Here is a 20,666-nt window from a genome sequence, read left to right on the forward strand (position 1 = left end):
CTGATTGTGACATCACTGGTCTGGTCCAATCATCTTTCAGGCCAATCAACCTTTACACGTACTTTAAATCTCAGAGCACATCTGCCATTTCACTTGCAGATGCCTTTGTGCAACCCACCTCCTCCATTCAAGCATCTTCATCTCCACCACCAGCCTCCCCGCACTAATCCCGATCCCCGCCGGGATTCAACGCCATCAGGGCCTAACCGACAAATATCTCAAAATGAATTCTGTACTTCAATAAATTATATTCGCTTCCTTCTAATGATCTATTTATTGATATGCTGTGTAACCACCTACGTGGGTCAGCTGGACACATCCTGGAGAGCTTACACAGGTGGGCAACTTCGAATTACCACACGAGCCACAGACACAGCAGAACATATGAAGTCCATCCAGAAACTTGGCAGCGTGGGTGGAGGTGATGTAAAGCTTATATGAGCCACCAAACACCTGGAAGCAGACAGATGTGCGACTCCAGACTCTCCTCAAAGAACTTGCACATAAGCGTCATCACATTTATTTATACAGCAGCATTATCAGAACCAGGATTACAGAGTTTCATACTCGAAATCATTTTAATATCAGATTCGATTTTCAGTTTAAAAACTAGACCTTGCAAAACTTAGTACAACATTTCCTCCTGCACAGGAAGTCATGTAAGCGGTGGCGGCTGCGGTCGGTATCTGGGTGGCGATTTAAGGCGACAGAAGACGCACTGCGTGAACAGCTCTGAGGTCAGCAGTCTGGACACTGGGAATGGCTTTCCACACTCTTCACACTGCAAACACACACAGTGTCATCGTCACAGACCACCTGCAGCTGTGGGGAGTCTAAAACATTTAAATCAGTTCGAGAAAAAAGGATCCATGAACGACTCAGACCTTCAGGATGTGAATTCCCGCTCCCTCCGCGTTCCTCTTCATGACCTCTGGGATATCTTCCATGTTCTCTATGTCCCACAGCCGAACAGTCCCGTCCTGCAGAGACAGACGCAGTGAAATTGTTGTCGTCGTCTAGCAGAGTTTCAAATTCAACCTTCAATATTTAAAAATGATATGTGCCCCAAAAACACCTTCATCTGAAGCCAAAAAAGCTGAACAGGAAATGAAGCAACAAACTGAGTGGAGAGCGTCCTCTGATCCTGACAGAGGGTTGAATTGCACTGAACTTCACAGCCATGAGCTGCAGTCACGAGGGTTCAAATGTGAAAGGGAGATCTTTCCATCAGTCCCACATGGTGATGTGTTTTCTTCTTTGTGACAGATAGGAAGGAACTTTGACTCCACCCGTCCTGGGCCCATGATGCTGCTTACACCTGACCAGCTCAGAATACAAAACAAACACACCCTTTGTCTTCTTGCTCTGACGTCTTTCTGTGAAATGTGCCGGCATCAGAAAGTCTTCTGCATGATCTGTGTTGTTCTCAGATGACGCGCTTTGGTCCGTCTCTGCTAAATATCCGCGTGGACGTCAAACTCTGCTCTGATTGGGCTGCAAAAATACATGAAACCTTCAGCACGTTCCAGCTGTTCATCACTATTAGTCAGACCTGTGTGGCGTTATGTTGATTTGCTGCCTTTTCTTAGTACTGATGTTGAGACCATCAGCCTTGGCATCCTGGCTACGTCTGTTTGTCCTGTACCTGGTTACAGGATGTCTTAGGTGACTAAACACTGTTTGCTTTCCAAATTTCCATAAAATGATTTTTAACATTTCTCTGGTGAATTATCAGAAAACAGATTAAACATCCAGGGTACCGATGATATTGTAAGATCCAGACCCTACAATAAAACAGAGAAACCCCCCTGTGAACAAGCACTTTGGTACGGAGCCCCGCAGGGGACATGGGAGAAAAAAAATTAAGACGGACATTTGCGAGATCTCGCAAAACAAACTCGGGATCTCGCAAAAGTTTTAGCCGCATTCTTCCCGTTAGCTTGAAGCTAACGGGAGGTCGAGACCTACTACAGCCGGGAGTAACACCGCTTTCCCGGCACATCGTGCCTCGACCTCCCGGTCGGCTTCGAGCCGACGTCCGAAGAATGCGGCTAAAACTTTTGCGAGATCTCACAAAAGTTTTGCGAGATCCCGAGTTTGTTTTGCGAGATCTCGCAAAAGTTTTGCCAGATCCCGAGTTTGTTTTGCAAGATCTCGAGTTTGTTTTGCGAGATCCCGAGTTTGTTTTACGAGATCTCGCAAAAGTCCGTCTTAATTATTTTTTCTCCCTTGTCCCCTGCGGGGCGCCGTACTTTGGTGACAGTGGGAAGGAAAACCTAAATTTCCACAGGAAGAAACCTCCAGCAGACCCAGGCTCAGAGATGGTGAGGGTGAGAGGAGAAAGACAGGACAAAAAAAGAAAGAAAGAAAAGCTCAAGGAGCAAAAACTTCCTAAAAACTTCTGGCCGGGACTGTGAGTGAAAATACTTGTGAACCTTGGAGGAAGAAGCCACCAACTTCCTGTCAGCACTCACTGACACATCTGTCACCCAATCACTGTGGCCCTGATGGGGGGAAAAGCAAAATCAGGAGTTAAGTGTCTAAAAGAACACGACCAGAAACATCAGGATGTCTTCACACAGCCGAGTTTAATCACCTTCAGCACGAGAGTCTGAGAGAGAGACGACAAATCCCAGAGAGCAACAGTCCCGTCGTAGGAGGCGGACACCAGGAGGTTCGCTGAGGAAACACAACAGGAAGTGATTTCATTAGGCAAACATTGTGAGGAAGAACTGAGCATGTTCCAGTACCTGCAGAAAAACACATCAGTGAGCAGTGCTTGCTTTCTAAACAGTAAACAGCACGACGGACTCTAAGGTGCTGACATTTCTTACAAATCTTAAGCCGTGCAACCACCAGAGGTCTAAACCACCTGACCTCTGATCCTTTAGATCTGCTTCTTAACGAGGGCAGAAAACATACTTACAGCACACGACACGATGAGCTTTGTTCATTTTCATTCGTAAAAATTAGCTAAATCCTAATGCATAATAATTAAATAGTTAAAAATACACATTAAAAGAACTCTTTTGTCCATACGTGGATTTAGCAAGTGTTCATCGATCAAACGCCGCCTCTTGCTCGTAGTTCAGCACAAATGTTACTGGAGAATCTGAGGATGTCAGCTGAGGACACCTGCTTGCTCAGAGGTCTCACCGTCAGCAGCGGCGAGGCAGCAGGCACTCACGCTGCCTTCGTGGCCTCCCTGCAGCGGCGTCCCGCCGTGAGATCGGAACCCCCCCGCCTGCAGGTCCCACAGCTTCAGCGTCTTGTCCCACGACGCCGTGCACAGGAAGTGCCCGTTGCTGGTGAAGCAGCAGGCTGAGACGACGTTTCCATGGTTACTGATTGCGAGAATGTAAACAAGAACAAGTGCACAGGGGGGCTCTGAGGGTCTGAAAATTGTCATCAAACTTTTGTGAATCTGATAAATATCTGAGACTTCAGAGTGTCTCACGCTGAAGACAAAAGCCACACAGCGTGAGAGGAGCTCAGAGCGTTTACAGGTCTCTGAAATGCTTCACCTGTCGATGGACACGGTGGTTTTCTGCGCCCGCAGGTCCCACAGTTTGATGCTGCGGTCTGCAGAGACGGTGGCCACTCGCTGGCTCTGAGGGTCGAACCGACATCGAGTGACGCAGGAGCGGTGAAGATCTGATCGGCAAAGCAAACACACGCTCGCTGACGCTCACAGGAGTATTATTGCCGACCGGGCAACACGCGACCTGTCCTACCGCTGACGTGGTGCAGCATCTGTCCGCTGGCGGCGTCGCAGATGGAAACGCCATTCTGAGGATTTACAGCGCAAACGACCAGCCGGCCGTCAGACGAGGAGCTGCAGGAGGTCAGCAGGCCGAGCTGCCTCGATTTCCACTGCGACAAAGATCATAAAAATGAGTCAAACTCAGAAAAGCAAAAAGACCAAATTTATTCCATGTGTGTGAAAGAGCAGAAACGTGTGTGCGCAGAGAAATGTGTGCAGCGAATCACAGGAAGGTTGCTGGTTTGAAACTCCAGGAGCGTGACAGCAGACGTTACCAGAGTGAGTCCGGTCTCGAGGTCCCAGGCCACCATCTTCTTATCCCAGGACACTGTGACCATCCTGACACACAGAGCAAACGTTTCATTCACAGGTGCACTCGGGTTACTGCATGGACGTTTCTGCATTGTTGTTTTTTGTGAACTTTATGTTTTTTTCATCAGTGTGAGAGATTACATGAAGCCTTACGGGTCCATTGACGATGAATAAGTCATCGATTAATTCACAAAGATGTTTTTTCCTCAAAGAAATGAAGAAAAACTTCATCTATCATCAGATAAAGGTGCAAAAATTGCTACTTTTTGTATTACAAATCTCAGAAAGTCAACTTTTACAAGTCTACTTGATTTTACAGTCTTGGTAACAGCGAATCTTCACCAGCTGGTGGAGCTTACAGTTCCAGTGACAGTGACGGGGAGCTCACGGGAACTCATTTTTCCAAATATTCAGACATTGCAGTAATCGAGAGCCTGCTTCCCTATTTCACATGTTCTGGGCATGTCCAAAACTGGGTAGCTTTTGGAAAAGCATATTTGAAACCATGTCCAACATATTTGGTGTTCCAATTGCACCCTGCCCGTTTATAGCTATTTTTGGGGTGACGCCTTGTGATGCCAGTCTTTCCAAATCACACTCTGATCTTCTGGCCTTTTGCACTCTTTTGGCCCGTAGAATGATATTATTGAAATGGAAAGAGCCACTTCCACCTGTATATGGGCGATGGGTTAAGGATGTCATGTACTATACTCAGCTGCAAAACATCCGCTACACTGTAAAAGGTTCGGTTCAGAGGTTTTATGAAACATGGCAACCTTTTCCTACTTACTTTGGAAGATTAAGTCCCGATACTATCGCTTAATGCGCGTGTGAGTGGGGTTTTTTCCCTTGCTATTGTTCATTTATTTTATTATTTACTTTGTATCTGTAATTTTCTTTTCTTTTATCTCTTCTTTCCTCTCTGGCTGGGTTTTAGTTACACTGTTCTGGATGGGTGGGTGGGGGGTGGGGGCACGACTGTTTGTTAATATTGCTGTAATTGTTGTTGGAAGCAATTCTTTGATCAATAAAAAGACCTTGATATAAAAAAAAAAAAAGACATTGCAGTAATCGACTACAAGGCCAGCTGCACAAATAACTGAAAAAATGTTTTAATGTTGACCTGTACACCGCCAAATTCTAACGCTACTTAATGTAAATGTTGGCAGAAGTTCATCTCACCCTTTCTTCTTTCTGCCTCACTTGAAAAGACCCGACAGCTCAGCTTTGACCAAGACAAAAGGAATACAGGTGGAAAGATTTTGGCTTCCAGGTCATAATGTTTGCAAAATTCAAAAGAGAAATCCTCTGCTCTCAGCTGCAGGATCATAACCTAGCTGAACTTAAAGCTAACGTGGAACCCACCTGTTGCTGTTTGGGATCAGAGCACACTCAGTGATGGCTTTACTGTGAACTCCATCAAACGTCCTCAGAGGCTGACAGCTCCCCACATCCTACACAGGTCAGAGGTCAACCAGGAAGAGTGAATATGGAACAACCTTCTGATGATTTATTCCTAAACTTTCTGTGGAATGAATTCATCAGAAAACTGATCTACAGAGAGGCTGTTCAGTCAAACACAGATTCTGAGATTCTACAGACTGATGTGGACGCACAAAAACACAGAGGTTCTCAGGGTTTGCAGAAGAGCATCTCTCAGCACACAACCTTGAAGAAGATGGGTTAAAGCAGCAGAAGACCACACGGGGAGCCACGCCTGCCCGCTAAGAACAAGAAGCTGAAGCTACAGTTTACACATGCTCACCAAAATAAGACAATAAAAAAACGGGAACTGTCTGATCTTCTGTATTTCTTGTTGGGACATTGAGATGGTGGGACTGATCCACCCTGCCTTGTGTCCTGATTTCAGGCTGCTGGTAGTTTAAGAGTGTAGAGTTATGTTCACTTTGGTGTCAACTTAGCATAATTTAAACTCCACAGCATACCCGAGTGTTGTTGCTGACTATTTCCATGCCTATTTGACCACAGTGTACCATCTTCTGATGGCTCCTTCCAGCCACAAAGCTCAAATCGTCTCACACTGGTTTCTTGAACATGACGATGAGTTAACTGTACTCCAATGGCCTCCACACAACTTTGGGGATGTGGTGGAACAGGAGATTCAAAGTGCCAAGTATCTCCTGGTCGCAGCAGATGGCCCCGCCCCTCCCTGAGCCTGGTTCTGTCGGAGGTTTCTTCCTGTTAAAAGGAAGTTTTTCTTTCCCACTGTCACCAAAGTGCTTGCTCATAGGGGGTCATATGATTGTTGGCTTTTTCTCTGTATCTATTACTGTAGGATCTATCTTACAATATAAAGCGCCTTGAGGCAACTGTTGTTGTGATTTGGTGCTGTGTAAATAAAACTGAATTGAACTGACATTAGAAACTCGAGTGTAGACCAACCCTAAAATCAAAACAGGCACATCAACTCATAAAAAATGCCGACCATGACAGCAGCTTACCCAGAGGACAGCGGTGCAGTCTGAGGAGCAGCTCAGGATGCAGCGATTGTCGCAGCAGACTCGAGCTGTGGTCACAGCATCGCTGTGAGCTTGCAACACCTTCACTGGGATCTGCAGACACAGGTTATACAGCAAACTAGCAGAGGACCATTGAGGAGAAAGATAGAAGACTGACATCTACTGTACAAAGAACATCCATGCAGCGGTTGCCCAGTATAATTATGGACCAGCTTCGGACAGCAATATATTTTGGGCTACTGGAGCTCAAATTCTAAGCTTTGGTTTTAAATGAATGCTTGTTTTGCAATAGCTGAAAGAACAGGAGAAAGTGGGATCTTACCGCACATAGAACCCAGACAGAGAAATAGCAGTAAAATTTGGTGCTGCAGATAAAAATATAGAGTTGATGATGTGCATTTCCCTACTTTAAAATGAGGGCGGAACGGCTCAAAGCCAGTTTGCATGTTTGGCCCTCCCCTCTGACTCACTCAATGACCCGTGGCTGCCTATCACCTAAAAGCCATTTAGGTTGGGGTTGCTGGGTCTTACTGTCCCGTGAAGGTCTTTCTTATGTCCCCAGATGATTTTTAAGGGAAACTTTCCCAACCAGCTTCGAGGCATCAATGTCAAACATGAAATAAAGGCAGGCTAGTGCAAGATAAGCCATTTTACCTGGTTTTGCAATACACATGCAACTCTGCCCATCAGAATCACTTTTACAAATAGTTTTCAGACTCATCTTACAACATTAATCTGCGCATAACAGTCCACAGTGACAGCACAGAGTTTTAAAAATTATTTACAGATCCTTTATTATGACGCTCACGCTGGTGAATCCTAATTTTGAAACGTTCATTTGGTTGATCCAGTGGCGCCTTGAGGCTGTTCACTAATCTGCCCATGTTTCTATTAGCTCTCCTTATGTTTTGTAAATGAAATCTTAAGCTCGATAAAAACGTCAATACATCAAAGATAAAAGTAGCGACCTCGGTATTGCACTGTACTTAGATTCTAGGAATTCTAATAGTGCTTTACTATTACCTGAACTTTATAATAACTGTTACAGAATTACTGGAAGTTACAAAATAAATATGCCTGCTCCATCTCAGTCAGACTGTCGGGATCAGACGCTCTAAAATAACTTTGCTCTCGTGAAGTGCTTCAGACCAAGAGAAGACAAACCTCACATGCAAGTGAACGCATCACGCTAACGTTAGCCACCGAGCTAACCGTTTCGGTTTACCTGAGACTCCGAGCTCCACGCTTCTCTCTCCTCTTCTCCGCCTTCTGTAGGCTCCTCCGCTGACAAAGGGTCGATGTTCCTTGACGCCATTTTTCGGTACAAATAAAACTTGTCGTTTAGCCAAAAGCCACATTAGCTAATGACAGTTACCGTGGCAACAGCCTCACAAGCGAAATTTGGTGCATTCGGGGGCGGTGGGAGATAAGATAATTAGTTGATAATTAGATTTTTGATGGAAACGGAAACAAGCAAAATACGCACTTACTTTGACAGTTAATGATAATTATACTACTGTTTAACATTGCGTGTTTCAGTTTGAGTTAATCTAATTATGGTTCTGTGAAATAACACTCAGTGATTTTCAGAGTTCAGTCAGACTGATCTCAGAGTTATGTCCATGATCACCTCTGTATGAAAGCTTTAGTCATATTTAAGGGCAATATCACCAAAATACAGTAAAAGATCTCCTTGAATGTTTCAGATAAAATGGAAGAAAATATATGCAGTAAATATTCTTTTATTGGAGAGAAAACTGTGCAGTATAATTTACTTGAGATGTTGAAGATATGAGAGCATTAAACAGGCTGATGTTTGGGTAAGAGGCTCTGACAGGAGAGAGATGATACAGAAACATGACATCCTTATAAAATACTGACACACTTTATGAACGGTCAACTTTTCACAGCTCTTTGAACTTCATATTTAAATGAGCTGCATACTTTTCCCACTGAAACCAGCACAATCCCTCTGTGATGAAAACAATATTTGAACTAAATATACTGTGGATAAATCAAAGCATTATCAAAGTTGTCCGTGGTTCCCTTATTTTTCCTTCTTTCCCTGTCAGATCCTGTCCTGCAGGATAAACATGACTGAGTGGTTCCCTGTATGCAGCTGTTACAGTTTGTGTTGGAGATACTTCTGCAAATACAGGAAGCAAATATCTAAAAACTGTTTTTTACCAGTCCGTCAACTACAGAGAGCTGTCTGTTGTCCCCCTGTTCTCCTCTATATCTCTCAGCTGATGCTGGCTCCTTTTTCTCCTCCTCTTCCTCACACACTGTCCTGGTGTCTCATCAGGGGTGGAGAGCCTCTGTCACGTCTCCTCTCACCTTCTCAATTCTGACTCTGGACACTTGCAGAAGGAAATCAACCATGGCAGTTAGCAACTAAAGCAGCACAACTAAAACAGGACACAGGATCCCGCAGAACATTGGTCTTTATAACAAAGGTGACAACTCAGGTTGTTTGATATAAGCCTGACAAAAACAGCAGAGAAACAGGAGGAGGACTTCTCCATCTACTGTCTGTCTCATTATTAGTGGTTGAGAGCTCTTTTAAGGACAAACTTCAGCACAGCATGGTTGAGTCTGTGTCCTCACCACAGTTCGCGGGCCACATATTTGGTGAACCGTCTCATACATGCCAACCCTCCCGATTTTTCCGGGAGAATCCCGAATTTCAGTGCCCCTCCTGAGAATCTCCCAGAGCCACCATTCTCACGAATTTCTCCCGATTTTCAACCCGGACAACAAAATTGAAAAAACATATAGCAGAATTCATAGCGCGGCCCAGCCAATTCCAGTTTCCAAAAATGGCGGCAGCTTTTAGTTTTAATATTACTCTTATTTCTCTTTCTGGGTCACAAAATAAACTTTTAAAATATTTTCAGGTGAGAATGTAGCTGTGTAAACTTCAAATATCTGAGCCGACCAACACATCGTTTTCAAACCCCCGTGGTCTTTCGGTTAAACATGATATATAAGTCACTTTGATGATGATTTAAAGATATTCTATTCGATTAAATGTAACTTTATTAATCCCTCGGGAGGGGTCCTCTGGGGTTTTCACAAAGCTGAATAAACGTCAAACAGAAAACTGATTAAACAGAAGTGTGAGACGGTGGAGAGTTTAGCGCCCGTTTATATTTTAGATAGCAAGGAGCAGACGGCAGAGTTTCAGAGAGCTCGTGACGTACTACACGGCTTTCTTTAGACCGCCAGCAGCCGTCTGCTCGGTGTATCCTAAAACGTTAAAGTACGTGTGGCTTCACACCGACAAACAGACCCAGCCTCGGCAGAAACCTAAACTAACTAACTGACCAAAGAGCCGCGTTAAGTGGCGATATCACTAACGTCACGTAACTTAGCCGAAGGTTAGCTAAATTTGACTTTTTAAGACTTTTTCATTATGCTAACATTTGTGATATGACTGCACTTAATTCTACAATTCTTTCATTATGCTAACATTTGTTCCGGTGTATATCTGAAGTGAGATAAAAACCCAGAACTAACTTTTAAGAGTTTATTTCTTCTCCGCTTCGACCGTCGGCCATCCCCCCCCCAAACATCCTCCAACCTATGATTCGCAATGAATCCTGGGATTATGGTGGGTGGCTAACGAACGATACACCTGAGGCGTCATTCAAATCTGTGAGCGCGCGCAAGGGACGCCGCGTCTCCGCGTGCGCTCCTTGTGGAACGTCGCGTCTCCGCGTGCGTTCCGTGTGACGTCACTGACGCGCTTGCTTTGATCTGTCAGTAACGTCACAGACAACCAAACCTATAAATAAGGGCTCTCAGACAGAAAAATCAGAACTCGATGCTCATCTGTTTGCAAAACGTTCAGCAGTCGGCGCTCCGTAATACAAGAAAATTCTCACACTTCACTCAAACGAAGAAAATCAAATTTGTGACACAACAATGGAAACATTCAACGAAAATGAAAATTCAATCGTGGTCACACCAGACCAGATTATGCCGCCAATCAACAAGTGCTTTGAAAGGCTCTCTGAAGGTCAGTGGAGCATAATAGAAAATGGAAAATGTGACTCCAGCGTCCATGCCGTGCTCGCTGGTATGATTTCTGAAATCATTCAGATTGCCTCTGCCAGCATCCTGGAAATTGCCCTTCCTGTTATTAAGGAACCCATGATAAGGGAAGAGCTTATGTATGAGGGGAAAATAAGGGTGTCCCTTGGAGACTCGATCTCAGCTGCCATCGCAAGCGCTCTTAATGTCCCAAGACAGCAAGATAAGAGCGCTGACAAGCTGACACTGATGGTTGAGGAAGAGATCTCAGAAAAGGTCAGCTTAACCATTGCACTGATTGAAGAAAGCCCTGATTTCCTGCAAGACCCTGCCGTTTATTTTAGCGACAAACTTAGTAATAGTAAAAAACTAGACCGCATGGTTTGTTGCGCTGCCTCATGCCTGAAAAGTTATACGGCACGTAAGGTGTCGTTTCAGTGTGGGACAAGCAGCTCTGATTCCAGTACAGAAAATCTAATTTGGGACACAACAATGGGAACACGCAACAAAAACAAAAATTCAATGGTGGTCACACCAGACCAGATTATGCCGCCAATCAACAGGTGCTTTAAAAGGCTCTCTGAAGTTCAGTGGAGCATAATAGAAAATGGAAAATGCAACTCTAGGGTCTATGCGGTGCTCGCTGATATGATTTCTGAAATCATTCAGATTGCCTCTGCCAGCATCCTGGAAATAGCCCTTCCTGTTATTCAGGAACCCATGATAAGGGAAGAGTTTATGGATGAGGGGAAAATAAGGGTGTCCCTCGGAGACTCAATCTCAGCTGCCATCGCCGGCGCTCTTAATGTCTCAAAACAGCAAGATAAGAGCGCTGACAAGCTGACACTGATGGTTGAGGAAGAGATCATTGAAAAGGTCAGCTCAACCATTGCACTGATTGAAAAAAGCCCCGATTTCCCACTAGACCCCGCCGTTTATGTTAGCGGCAAATCTAGTAGTATTAAGAAACTACACCGCATGGTTTGTTGCGCTGCCTCATGCCTGAAAACGTATGCAGCATGTAAGCTGCGCTGCCAGTGTGGGACAAATGGGTCTGATCCCAGTACAGAAAGTACTGGTTCAAAAATATCAGTTCAATCAGCAATCGCAGAGATTTCTGTTATTCTGTCCACAAGGAGCTCAGATGGAGAGATGACAGAAAAAGATAAAGATGAGCTCCCAGAAGAATCAGCTGTAACAGAACAAAGCAAAATAAAACCAACTACAGAAACACAAAGTATCCAGGCTCCAACCCCAGTAGAAATGGTTGCAGCTGACATCGTAGGTGAGATACTTGCTAACATGGATTCAAGCAGTGAAGAGCTCTGTGAGAAATGTAACTTACCCAAACCTGCCTTTAATGCAGGCTTAATTATCCACAAGGTGAGACACTTCTTCTCCAAATGTGTGCCATCCACCTCACACGCCAGGCTCAAAGCACGCAAACACAACTTTTCCATGTTTGCAAAAAAACAATTTGAAAAAATGAAAACAGAGCTGAAAAAAAGAATAAAGTCAAACAGGCAACATTTTGTTTGTCTACAAAACATTTGCAACCACCTCAAGAATGAAACAGTGCCCTCCAATAAAAGTATAGTTTCCATTCTCCCAGGGTCAGTACCTGAAACGGCTAGTCCCCAGAGTACAGAGGCTCATCGCTCCCCTTCTCGACATACGCCAAGCCTGGGAACCGCAATTAAACGTTCTTCTTCATTCGACTTTAACGTCATTAGATCAGACGTTAATCAGTTATTTGACAAATTAACAAAGAAAGAAGAACTCTTCCTCATCGATAAGACCTTGGGGGACTTTAAAAACAGTGGGCATATCAGAAATTTTATGGTGGACTTAATGGCAAAAGTGTTTGATCTACTTATGATGGATCGAGTGTATCAAATCCCCATACCTCTAATGGGTAGATCCCTCTCAGACACGGTCATCTCCAGGACTCCACAATCAGTAGAGCGTCCCATTTCTGCTGAAGTCCTCTATGTCCTCATAGATGACACAGTAGAAAGGTTTTTGCAGAAGCTTTTACTGTGGGTGGAGAATGAAGAGAAAGATCAAATGATTCAAATGGACAAGATTTCTGGGGTCCTGGAAGACATCCAAAACTTTATTAAAAGAACACAGACCCCAACACAGGAAAAAAGCCCTGATTCAGATGGCAGAGGAAAAGAATCTGGTGCTTCACCTCCAACACCAAAATCTGGGAGCATTTCTCCAGATACATTATCTGTGGAATCTGAAAAGTCACCTCGAACACCAAAACCTGGAAGCATTTCTCCAGATAAATTATCCGTGGAATCTGACAAGTCACCCCGAACACCAAAATCTGGGAGCATTTCTCCAGGTAGATGCTCTGTGGCATCTGACAAGTCACCTCGAACACCAAAACCTGGAAGCATTTCTCCAGATAAATTATCCGTGGAATCTGACAAGTCACCTCGAACACCAAAACCTGGAAGCATTTCTCCAGATAAATTATCCGTGGAATCTGACAAGTCACCTCGAGCGCCACAACCTGGGAGCATTTCTCCAGGTAGATGCTCTGTGGCATCTGACAAGTCACCACAAATGCCAAAAACTGGGAGCATTTCTCCAGATAAATGCTCTGTGGCATCTGACAAGTCACCTCGAACACCAAAACCTGGGAGCATTTCTCCAGATAAATTATCCATGGAATCTGACAAGTCACCTCGAACACCAAAACCTGGGAGCATTTCTCCAGATAAATGCTCTGTGGAATCTGACAAGTCACCTCGAGCGCCACAACCTGGGAGCATTTCTTCAGATAAATGCTCCTTGGCATCCGACAAGTCACCTAGAACACCAAAAACTGGGAGCATTTCTCCAGATAAATTATCCATGGAATCTGACAAGTCACCTCGAACACCAAAAACTGGGAGCATTTCTCCAGATGAATGCTCTGTGGCATTTGACAAGTCACCTCGAGCGCCAAAAACTGGGAGCATTTCTCCAGATAAATGCTCTGTGGCATCTGACAAGTCACTTCGAACGACAAAAATTGGTAGCATCTCTCCAGATAAATGCTTTGTGGCATCTGAAAATCCACCTCCAACACCAAAAACTGGGAGCATTTCTCCAGATAAATTATCCGTGGCATCTGACAAGTCACCTCGAACACCAAAACCTGGGAGCGTTTCTCCAGATAAATGCTCTGTGGCATCTGACAAGTCACTTCGAACGCCAAAAACTGGGAGCATCTCTCCAGATAAATGCTCTGTGGCATCTGACAAGTCACTTCGAACGACAAAAACTGGGAGCATCTCTCCAGATAAATGCTCTGTGGCATCTGACAAGTCACCTCGAACACCAAAAACTGGGAGCATTTCTCCAGATAAATGCTTTGGGGCATCTCAAAATCCACCTCCAACACCAAAAACTGGGAGCATTTCTCCAGATGAATGCTCAGTGGCATCTGACAAGTCACCTAGAGCACCAAAAACTGGGAGCATTTCTCCAGATAAATGCTTTGTGGCATCTGACAAGTCACCTCGAACACCAAAATCTGGGAGCATTTCTCCAGATAAATTATCCGTGGAATCTGAAAAGTCACCTCGAACACCAAAAACTGGGAGCATTTCTCCAGATAAATGCTCTGTGGCATCTGACAAGTCGCTTCGAACGAAAAAAACTGGGAGCATCTCTCCAGATAAATGCTCTGTGGCATCTGACAAGTCACCTCGAACGCCAAAAACTGGGAGCATTTCTCCAGATAAATGCTTTGGGGCATCTGAAAATCCACCTCCAACACCAAAAACTGGGAGCATTTCTCCAGGTAGATGCTCCGTGGCATCTGACAAGTCACCTCGAACACCAAAATCTGGGAGCATTTCTCCAGATAAATTATCCGTGGAATCTGACAAGTCACCTCGAGCGCCACAACCTGGGAGCATTTCTCCAGATAAATGCTCCTTGGCATCCGATATGTCACCTAGAACACCAAAACCTGGGAGCATTTCTCCAGATAAATTATCCATGGAATCTGACAAGTCACCTCGAACACCAAAAACTGGGAGAATTTCTCCAGATGAATGCTCTGTGGCATTTGACAAGTCACCTCGAGCGCCAAAAACTGGGAGCATTTCTCCAGATAAATGCTTTGTGGCATCTGACAAGTCACCACAAATGCCAAAAACTAGGAGCATTTCTCCAGATAAATGCTCTGTGGCATCTGACAAGTCACTTCGAATGCCAAAAACTGGTAGCATCTCTCCAGATAAATGCTCTGTGGCATCTGATAAGTCACCTCGAGCGCCAAAAACTGGGAACATTTCTCCAGATAAATGCTTTGTGGCATCTGAAAATCCACCTCCAACACCAAAAACTGGGAGCATTTCTCAAGATAAATTATCCGTGGAATCTGACAAGTCACCTCGAACACCAAAACCTGGGAGCATTTCTCCAGATAAATGCTCTGTGGCATCTGACAAGTCACTTCGAACGACAAAAACTGGGAGCATCTCTCCAGATAAATGCTCTGTGGCATCTGACAAGTCACCTCGAACGCCAAAAACTGGGAGCATTTCTCCAGATAAATGCTTTGGGGCATCTGAAAATCCACCTCCAACACCAAAAACTGGGAGCATTTCTCCAGGTAGATGCTCCGTGGCATCTGACAAGTCACCACAAATGCCAAAAACTGGGAGCATTTCTCAAGATAAATTATCCGTGGAATCTGACAAGTCACCTCGAACACCAAAACCTGGGAGCATTTCTCCAGATAAATGCTCTGTGGCATCTGACAAGTCACTTCGAACGACAAAAACTGGGAGCATCTCTCCAGATAAATGCTCTGTGGCATCTGACAAGTCACCTCGAACACCAAAAACTGGGAGCATTTCTCCAGATAAATTATCCGTGGAATCTGACAAGTCACCTCGAACAACAAAAACTGGGAGCATTTCTCCAGATAAATGCTCCTTGGCATCCGACAAGTCACCTCGAACACCAAAATCTGGGAGCATTTCTCCAGATAAATTATCCGTGGAATCTGAAAAGTCACCTCGAACACCAAAAACTGGGAGCATTTCTCCAGATAAATTATCGGTGGCATCTGACAAGTCACCTCGAGCGCCACAACCTGGGAGCATTTCTCCAGATAAATGCTCTTTGGCATCTGACAAGTCACTTCGAACGCCAAAAACTGGGAGCATCTATCCAGACAAATGCTCTGTGGCATCTGACAAGTCACCTCGAGCGCCAAAAACTGGGAGTATTTCTCCAGATAAATGCTTTGTGGCATCTGAAAATCCACCTCTAACACCAAAACCTGGGAGCATTTCTTCAGATAAATGTTCTTTGGCATCTGACAAGTCACCACAAATGCCAAAAACTGGGAGCATTTCTCCAGATAAATGCTCTGTGGTATCTGAAAAACCACCTCAAACGCCAAATATTGGGAGCATTTCTCCAGATAAATGCTCCTTGGCATCTGACAAGTCACCTAGAACGCCAAAAACTGGGAGCATTTCTCCAGATAAATGCTCCTTGGCATCCGACAAGTCACCTAGAACACCAAAACCTGGGCGTATTTCTCCAGATAAATGCTTTGTGGCATCTGAAAATCCACCTCCAACACCAAAAACTGGGAGCATTTCTCCAGATGAATGCTTCTTGGCATCCGGCGACAAGTCATCTAGAACACCAAAAACTAGGAGCATTTCTCCAGATAAATTATCCGTGGAATCTGACAAGTCACCTCGAACACCAAAACCTGGGAGCATTTCTCCAGATGAATGCTCTGTGGCATCTGACAAGTCACTTCGAACGCCAAAAACTGGGAGCATCTCTCCAGATAAATGCTCTGTGGCATCTGACAAGTCACCTCGAGCGCCAAAAACTGGGAGCATTTCTCCAGATAAATGTTCTGTGGCATCTGACAAGTCACCACAAATGCCAAAAACTGGGAGCATTTCTCCAGATAAATGCTCCTTGGCATCCAACAAGTCACCTAGAACACCAAAACCTGGGAGAATCTCTCCAGAAAAATCATCTGGAGCCTTGAGCCTGAAACACTCTCTCAAAGATTCCTCCAAAATATCAGAGATGGGTTCTGTGTCAGTTTCATCTTCTGATGTTCAGAAAATTTCCAGTGACCTTGCGTTGCTCCTTATCATGAGAATCATCCATAAATCTAAACCTGAGACCAAAAAGTCTGCTGTTCGGATCCCATCTACTACAAAAGAAATAGACACGGTCATCAATCGTCTGAGCAATCTAATGCAGCCTGAACTCAGCAGCACAGCGTCTGCCACAAGTCTGACAAATGACAAGAAAAAGTTCATCAAGAAAATAGCCAAATGCCTCATCAAGGAGTTTGGCTCCCCAGACAATGTCTTTAAGGCTTCAATGGCAAATGATTCATCTTTTGATGAGGCTCTGATTAAACATCTAAAAATCAGCCTCGGAGTCATCCCGAGTCCCCCAAAGACGTCCAAAATATCCAGGTTTTTTTCTGCGTTGGGAAAAGCATTGCTAAAACCCTTCAGGTGGTTCACTAAAGCCAGAGATCATTAAAATGACCATTTTGGCTTTTCCCACTGCCCTGCTTCTTTTAAAATCTTGAAGCAGACTTTTAGCACCAAATCTTTTTTTTAAAAACATCACCATAAAATTTTGGGATCAGCCCTCAAATCCAAATTTTAGAACTGTAGTTCACGCCATCTCGTCTCCTTTTGATTTCCATCCCCCCAACCGGTCGCAGCGGATGGCCGCCCCTTCTGAGCCCGGTTCCGTTGGAAGTTTCTTCCTGTTAAAGGGAGTTTTTCTTCCCCACAGTCGCCTCGTGCTTGCTCAGAGGGGGATCATTTGATTGTTGGGGTTCTCTGTAGTACAGTAGGGCTTTGACCTTACAGTACAAACAGGGAGGAGACGTTGTGATTTGGCTTGATTTTTAAAATATCTAATTCGGCATGAAATAAAAAAAAAATCCAAATTATAAATACATTCCAAGTTTGTTTGTGTTTTTCTTCTGTTGTCAAATATGTAGGTGTTACACGTGTGATTTTAGTCATTTTGCATCAGTTTGTAGCCGACGTGTCTGTTTGTGATCATGCTGCATCTGTTTTTGTCTGATTTGTGTCTTAGTTTGGTCAATTTACATCACTTTTGTGGCCCAATTTAGTTGTTTTGCATGTATTTGTGGCAAAATGTGTGGACCCTGTTTGACGTTGCTATGTTTTGTCTTAATGCTTCACTTTGGTTGTTTATGTATGTGCTCATTCTGATTCTAGATGTAGACCTGGCATCTGAAAATTAGCACCTAGTCCACTTCGAACATTTTTTTAGTCCATGGGTTAACACTTTTTTTTTTATTTCGCTGACCTTGTAGAGCAGTGGTTCCCAAACTTTTTTTGCTAGGCCCCCCTTTGTTTTACAAGAAAACTGTTCGCTAAAAAATATTATTAGCCAAAGCTTTCACTGGAAGTCAGTTACTGGTGTCAGGCCAGCTCCCACTTCTTCTTTTGTGTTACTTCTGCATATAAGTATACACAAAGAGACATTGAGACCTGAATTACAAATAAAAGCCACCTTCAAGATTAACAAACACTGTTTAAAGATCTCCGTATAAACTTCTGTGTGAAACAAGGCCTCAGTAGCATGCAGACCACACTGATCTAGGTCTTCTTGGTAGAAGAAGGTGTTTCCTTTTTCCAGATGTTTAAATGCAGCCTCCCCAGATTCAGAAGAAATTTCCTTTCAGCCATCTCACTTGTTTCATGTCCCCCCACATGTTTGTTCCCCTTCTTCATCTGAACCAACAAGAAGTGTGAGTACATGTCAGTCAGGGTCTTGGGCAGCTCTCCTCTCTGCTCTTTAGTCAACATGTGCTCCAGAACTGTGATCCAGCAGAAGACTGGGATGCTACACATGATGTGGAGGCTCCTGGATGTCTTCATGTGGGAGATGATTCTGGACAGCTCTTCATCACTGAATCTCCTCCTGAAGTACTCCTCCTTCTGGGCATCAGTGAAGCCTCGTACTTCTGTTACCCTGTCAACACATGTAGGAGGGATCTGATTGGCTGCTGCAGGTCGGGAAGTTATCCAGACGAGAGCCGAGGGAAGCAGATTCCCCTCGATGAGGTTTGTCAGCAGCTGGCTGACTGATGACCTTTCTGTGACATCAGACACAAGCTCCCTGTTGGTGAAATCCAATGAAAGTCTGCTTTCATCCAGGCTGTCAAAAATGAACAAAAGTTTACAGACAGCCAGCTTCTCTGCTGTGACCTTCTGTAATGTTGGATGGAAAACATGGAGCAGCTCCAGAAGACTGTACTGCTCATCTCTGATCAGCGACGCTGTTGGTCAGAACCACTCTGATGGGTCTCTCTTGGTCAGGTAAGGCTTTAAAGATGTTATGACACCTGACTGTAATGTCATCAAGAGCCTCCATCTTGGAAGCTGTCTCCAGCTGCATCACCTCATGCTGGTTATGAACATCTTCATTCTGTCCCTCTGTGATGTAGAGCTCAGTGTAGATCCTGTTCGGGAGGGTTCCACCTCCTGTATTATCAGTTTCTTCAGTCACACTTTCAAACCTCCTCCTCAGACTGGTCTTATATTCTTCTAAAACTTCTTCCAGACTTGCATCTGCTGATTGACAACAAGAAACCAAAAAGAATGAAATGTCTTTAGTGTGTGAAACTGCATGAAAAACAGATTTTTATCTTTTGACGGCAGGGATGGGAATGGTGTTAAGCATTGTAAATTGTAAATAAGCTTCAGAAAATAGTAAATCATGTAACATGATATTTTCGGCATTAAGCTATAACCAGTAGTGATGGGATTTCCGGCTCTTTTTAGAGAACCGGCTCTTTCGGTTCGGCTCACTAAAAAGAGCCGGCTCTTTCGGCTCCGAACCGGCTCTTCAGGTTGTTTTATTGCTTTAATTAATTTATTATTAACAATAATATAAAATTATGCACAAAAGGAATTACTAATGTACAAAAAAAAGAGGTTTTATTTATATATGTTTATATATAAATATATGTGGTGGCCCCCAGAGACAAAACACGTACAAACTCCAAAACACATTTCTAGCATGAACTGAACTTCCAAAACAGAGCTACCTAGATTACTTAAATTACACAATTGAAAGCATATGTGTATTGTTTATGTATTTATACACAAGCATTCATATATAGTCAAATAATTTAAAAAAAATTCATTTACACATTATTACCACACACTTCTGTGCTTCTGAGTTTTTACGTGTTTTGGAGTTTGTACGTGTTTTTACGCGTTTTGGAGTTTTTACGTGTTTTAACGTGTTTTGGAGTTTGTACGTGCGTCAGAGTTCGTACGTGATTTGAAGTTTGTACGTGCTTTGTCTGTAGGGGCCACCGTAAATATTCTTTTATTTATTCACTCCACATAAAATGTAATAAATAAATCATATAATACAAAAATTAACTATTCACATTTCAACTTTTAACTATTTAAATTTTCAGCTTTTTCCTTTTACAAATTTAAAGTGAAACAACACAAAACACTGCAAACCACAATACAATAAAATATAAATTATAATATGAAAACAAAAAGAAGATGCACATTCTCTGTCATATGGACCTGCATGAATAAACTTTGTATAAAACCCCTGTGATTTGTGTATATAGACTGTTCCACAGACCCCCTCTAATCACTGCTAAGATGGTACATTCCTCCCATCCCTTGTTTTGTGTTTGCGCTGGTTCGCTGTGATAGCGCTGGTGGAGCTGGGCTGTTGTACTGAACATGTGTCGTGCGTGTGCGTGAATGATAAGTAAGTGCCATATTTGTTTGTTCTATGGTTGTAACTTATCATATACTTGTCTATGTACATTGTGTGATGCTTTTATAGAGTTTTCCAGCAGTTTGTGTAGCCACCAGTCACTGTATGTTCACGTTGATTCGACCAAAATGGCGCTACCCTTGTGAACTGAGCTGCCCAAAGTAAAGATGGAGTCTATCCCTGTGCAGCAGCCCATTTGTGTCCACCAGGGGGTGGGGTTTAGTCATTTTCGAATTAGATTTCTGTTCAACCCTTTCTGTATTATTTAGATCAGTTTG

The 20,666-nt window shown here is 43.8% G+C and overlaps 2 protein-coding genes across 6 annotated transcripts; one reads left to right on the plus strand and one right to left on the minus strand.

Moving 5' to 3' along the window:
- Positions 1 to 222: 222 nt before the first annotated feature.
- Positions 223 to 8,255, minus strand: LOC102787898 (WD repeat-containing protein 88-like). Of its 5 annotated transcripts, none has more exons than XM_087839325.1 (11): positions 7,781 to 8,255; positions 6,538 to 6,648; positions 5,441 to 5,529; positions 3,991 to 4,102; positions 3,735 to 3,873; positions 3,525 to 3,654; positions 3,157 to 3,344; positions 2,597 to 2,679; positions 2,436 to 2,504; positions 885 to 980; positions 223 to 781 (listed from the first exon to the last, which is right to left on the minus strand). In XM_087839325.1, exons 1-11 carry the CDS (start codon positions 7,868 to 7,870, stop codon positions 656 to 658), a joined length of 1,233 nt encoding a protein of 410 aa, XP_087695451.1. In that variant the 5' UTR covers positions 7,871 to 8,255; the 3' UTR covers positions 223 to 655. The 5 variants fall into 5 exon arrangements, 4 of the variants coding, with proteins under 4 accessions (XP_087695451.1, XP_087695479.1, XP_087695560.1 ...); XM_087839353.1 differs by having other exon boundaries at positions 226 to 781; positions 4,039 to 4,102; XR_015718668.1 differs by lacking the exon at positions 223 to 781 and adding an exon at positions 1,076 to 1,494 and having other exon boundaries at positions 959 to 980.
- Positions 8,256 to 10,396: 2,141 nt separating this feature from the next.
- LOC148106244 (uncharacterized) lies at positions 10,397 to 17,562 on the plus strand. The gene is made up of 3 exons (XM_087839522.1): positions 10,397 to 10,576; positions 11,177 to 12,943; positions 16,412 to 17,562. Exons 1-3 carry the CDS (start codon positions 10,483 to 10,485, stop codon positions 17,131 to 17,133), a joined length of 2,583 nt encoding a protein of 860 aa, XP_087695648.1. The 5' UTR covers positions 10,397 to 10,482; the 3' UTR covers positions 17,134 to 17,562.
- The last annotated feature ends 3,104 nt before the right edge of the window (positions 17,563 to 20,666 follow it).

The sequence above is a fragment of the Neolamprologus brichardi genome, chromosome 1 (assembly GCF_056152115.1).
Source record: "Neolamprologus brichardi isolate AB-2024 chromosome 1, ASM5615211v1, whole genome shotgun sequence".
Lineage (NCBI taxonomy): Eukaryota > Metazoa > Chordata > Actinopteri > Cichliformes > Cichlidae > Neolamprologus > Neolamprologus brichardi.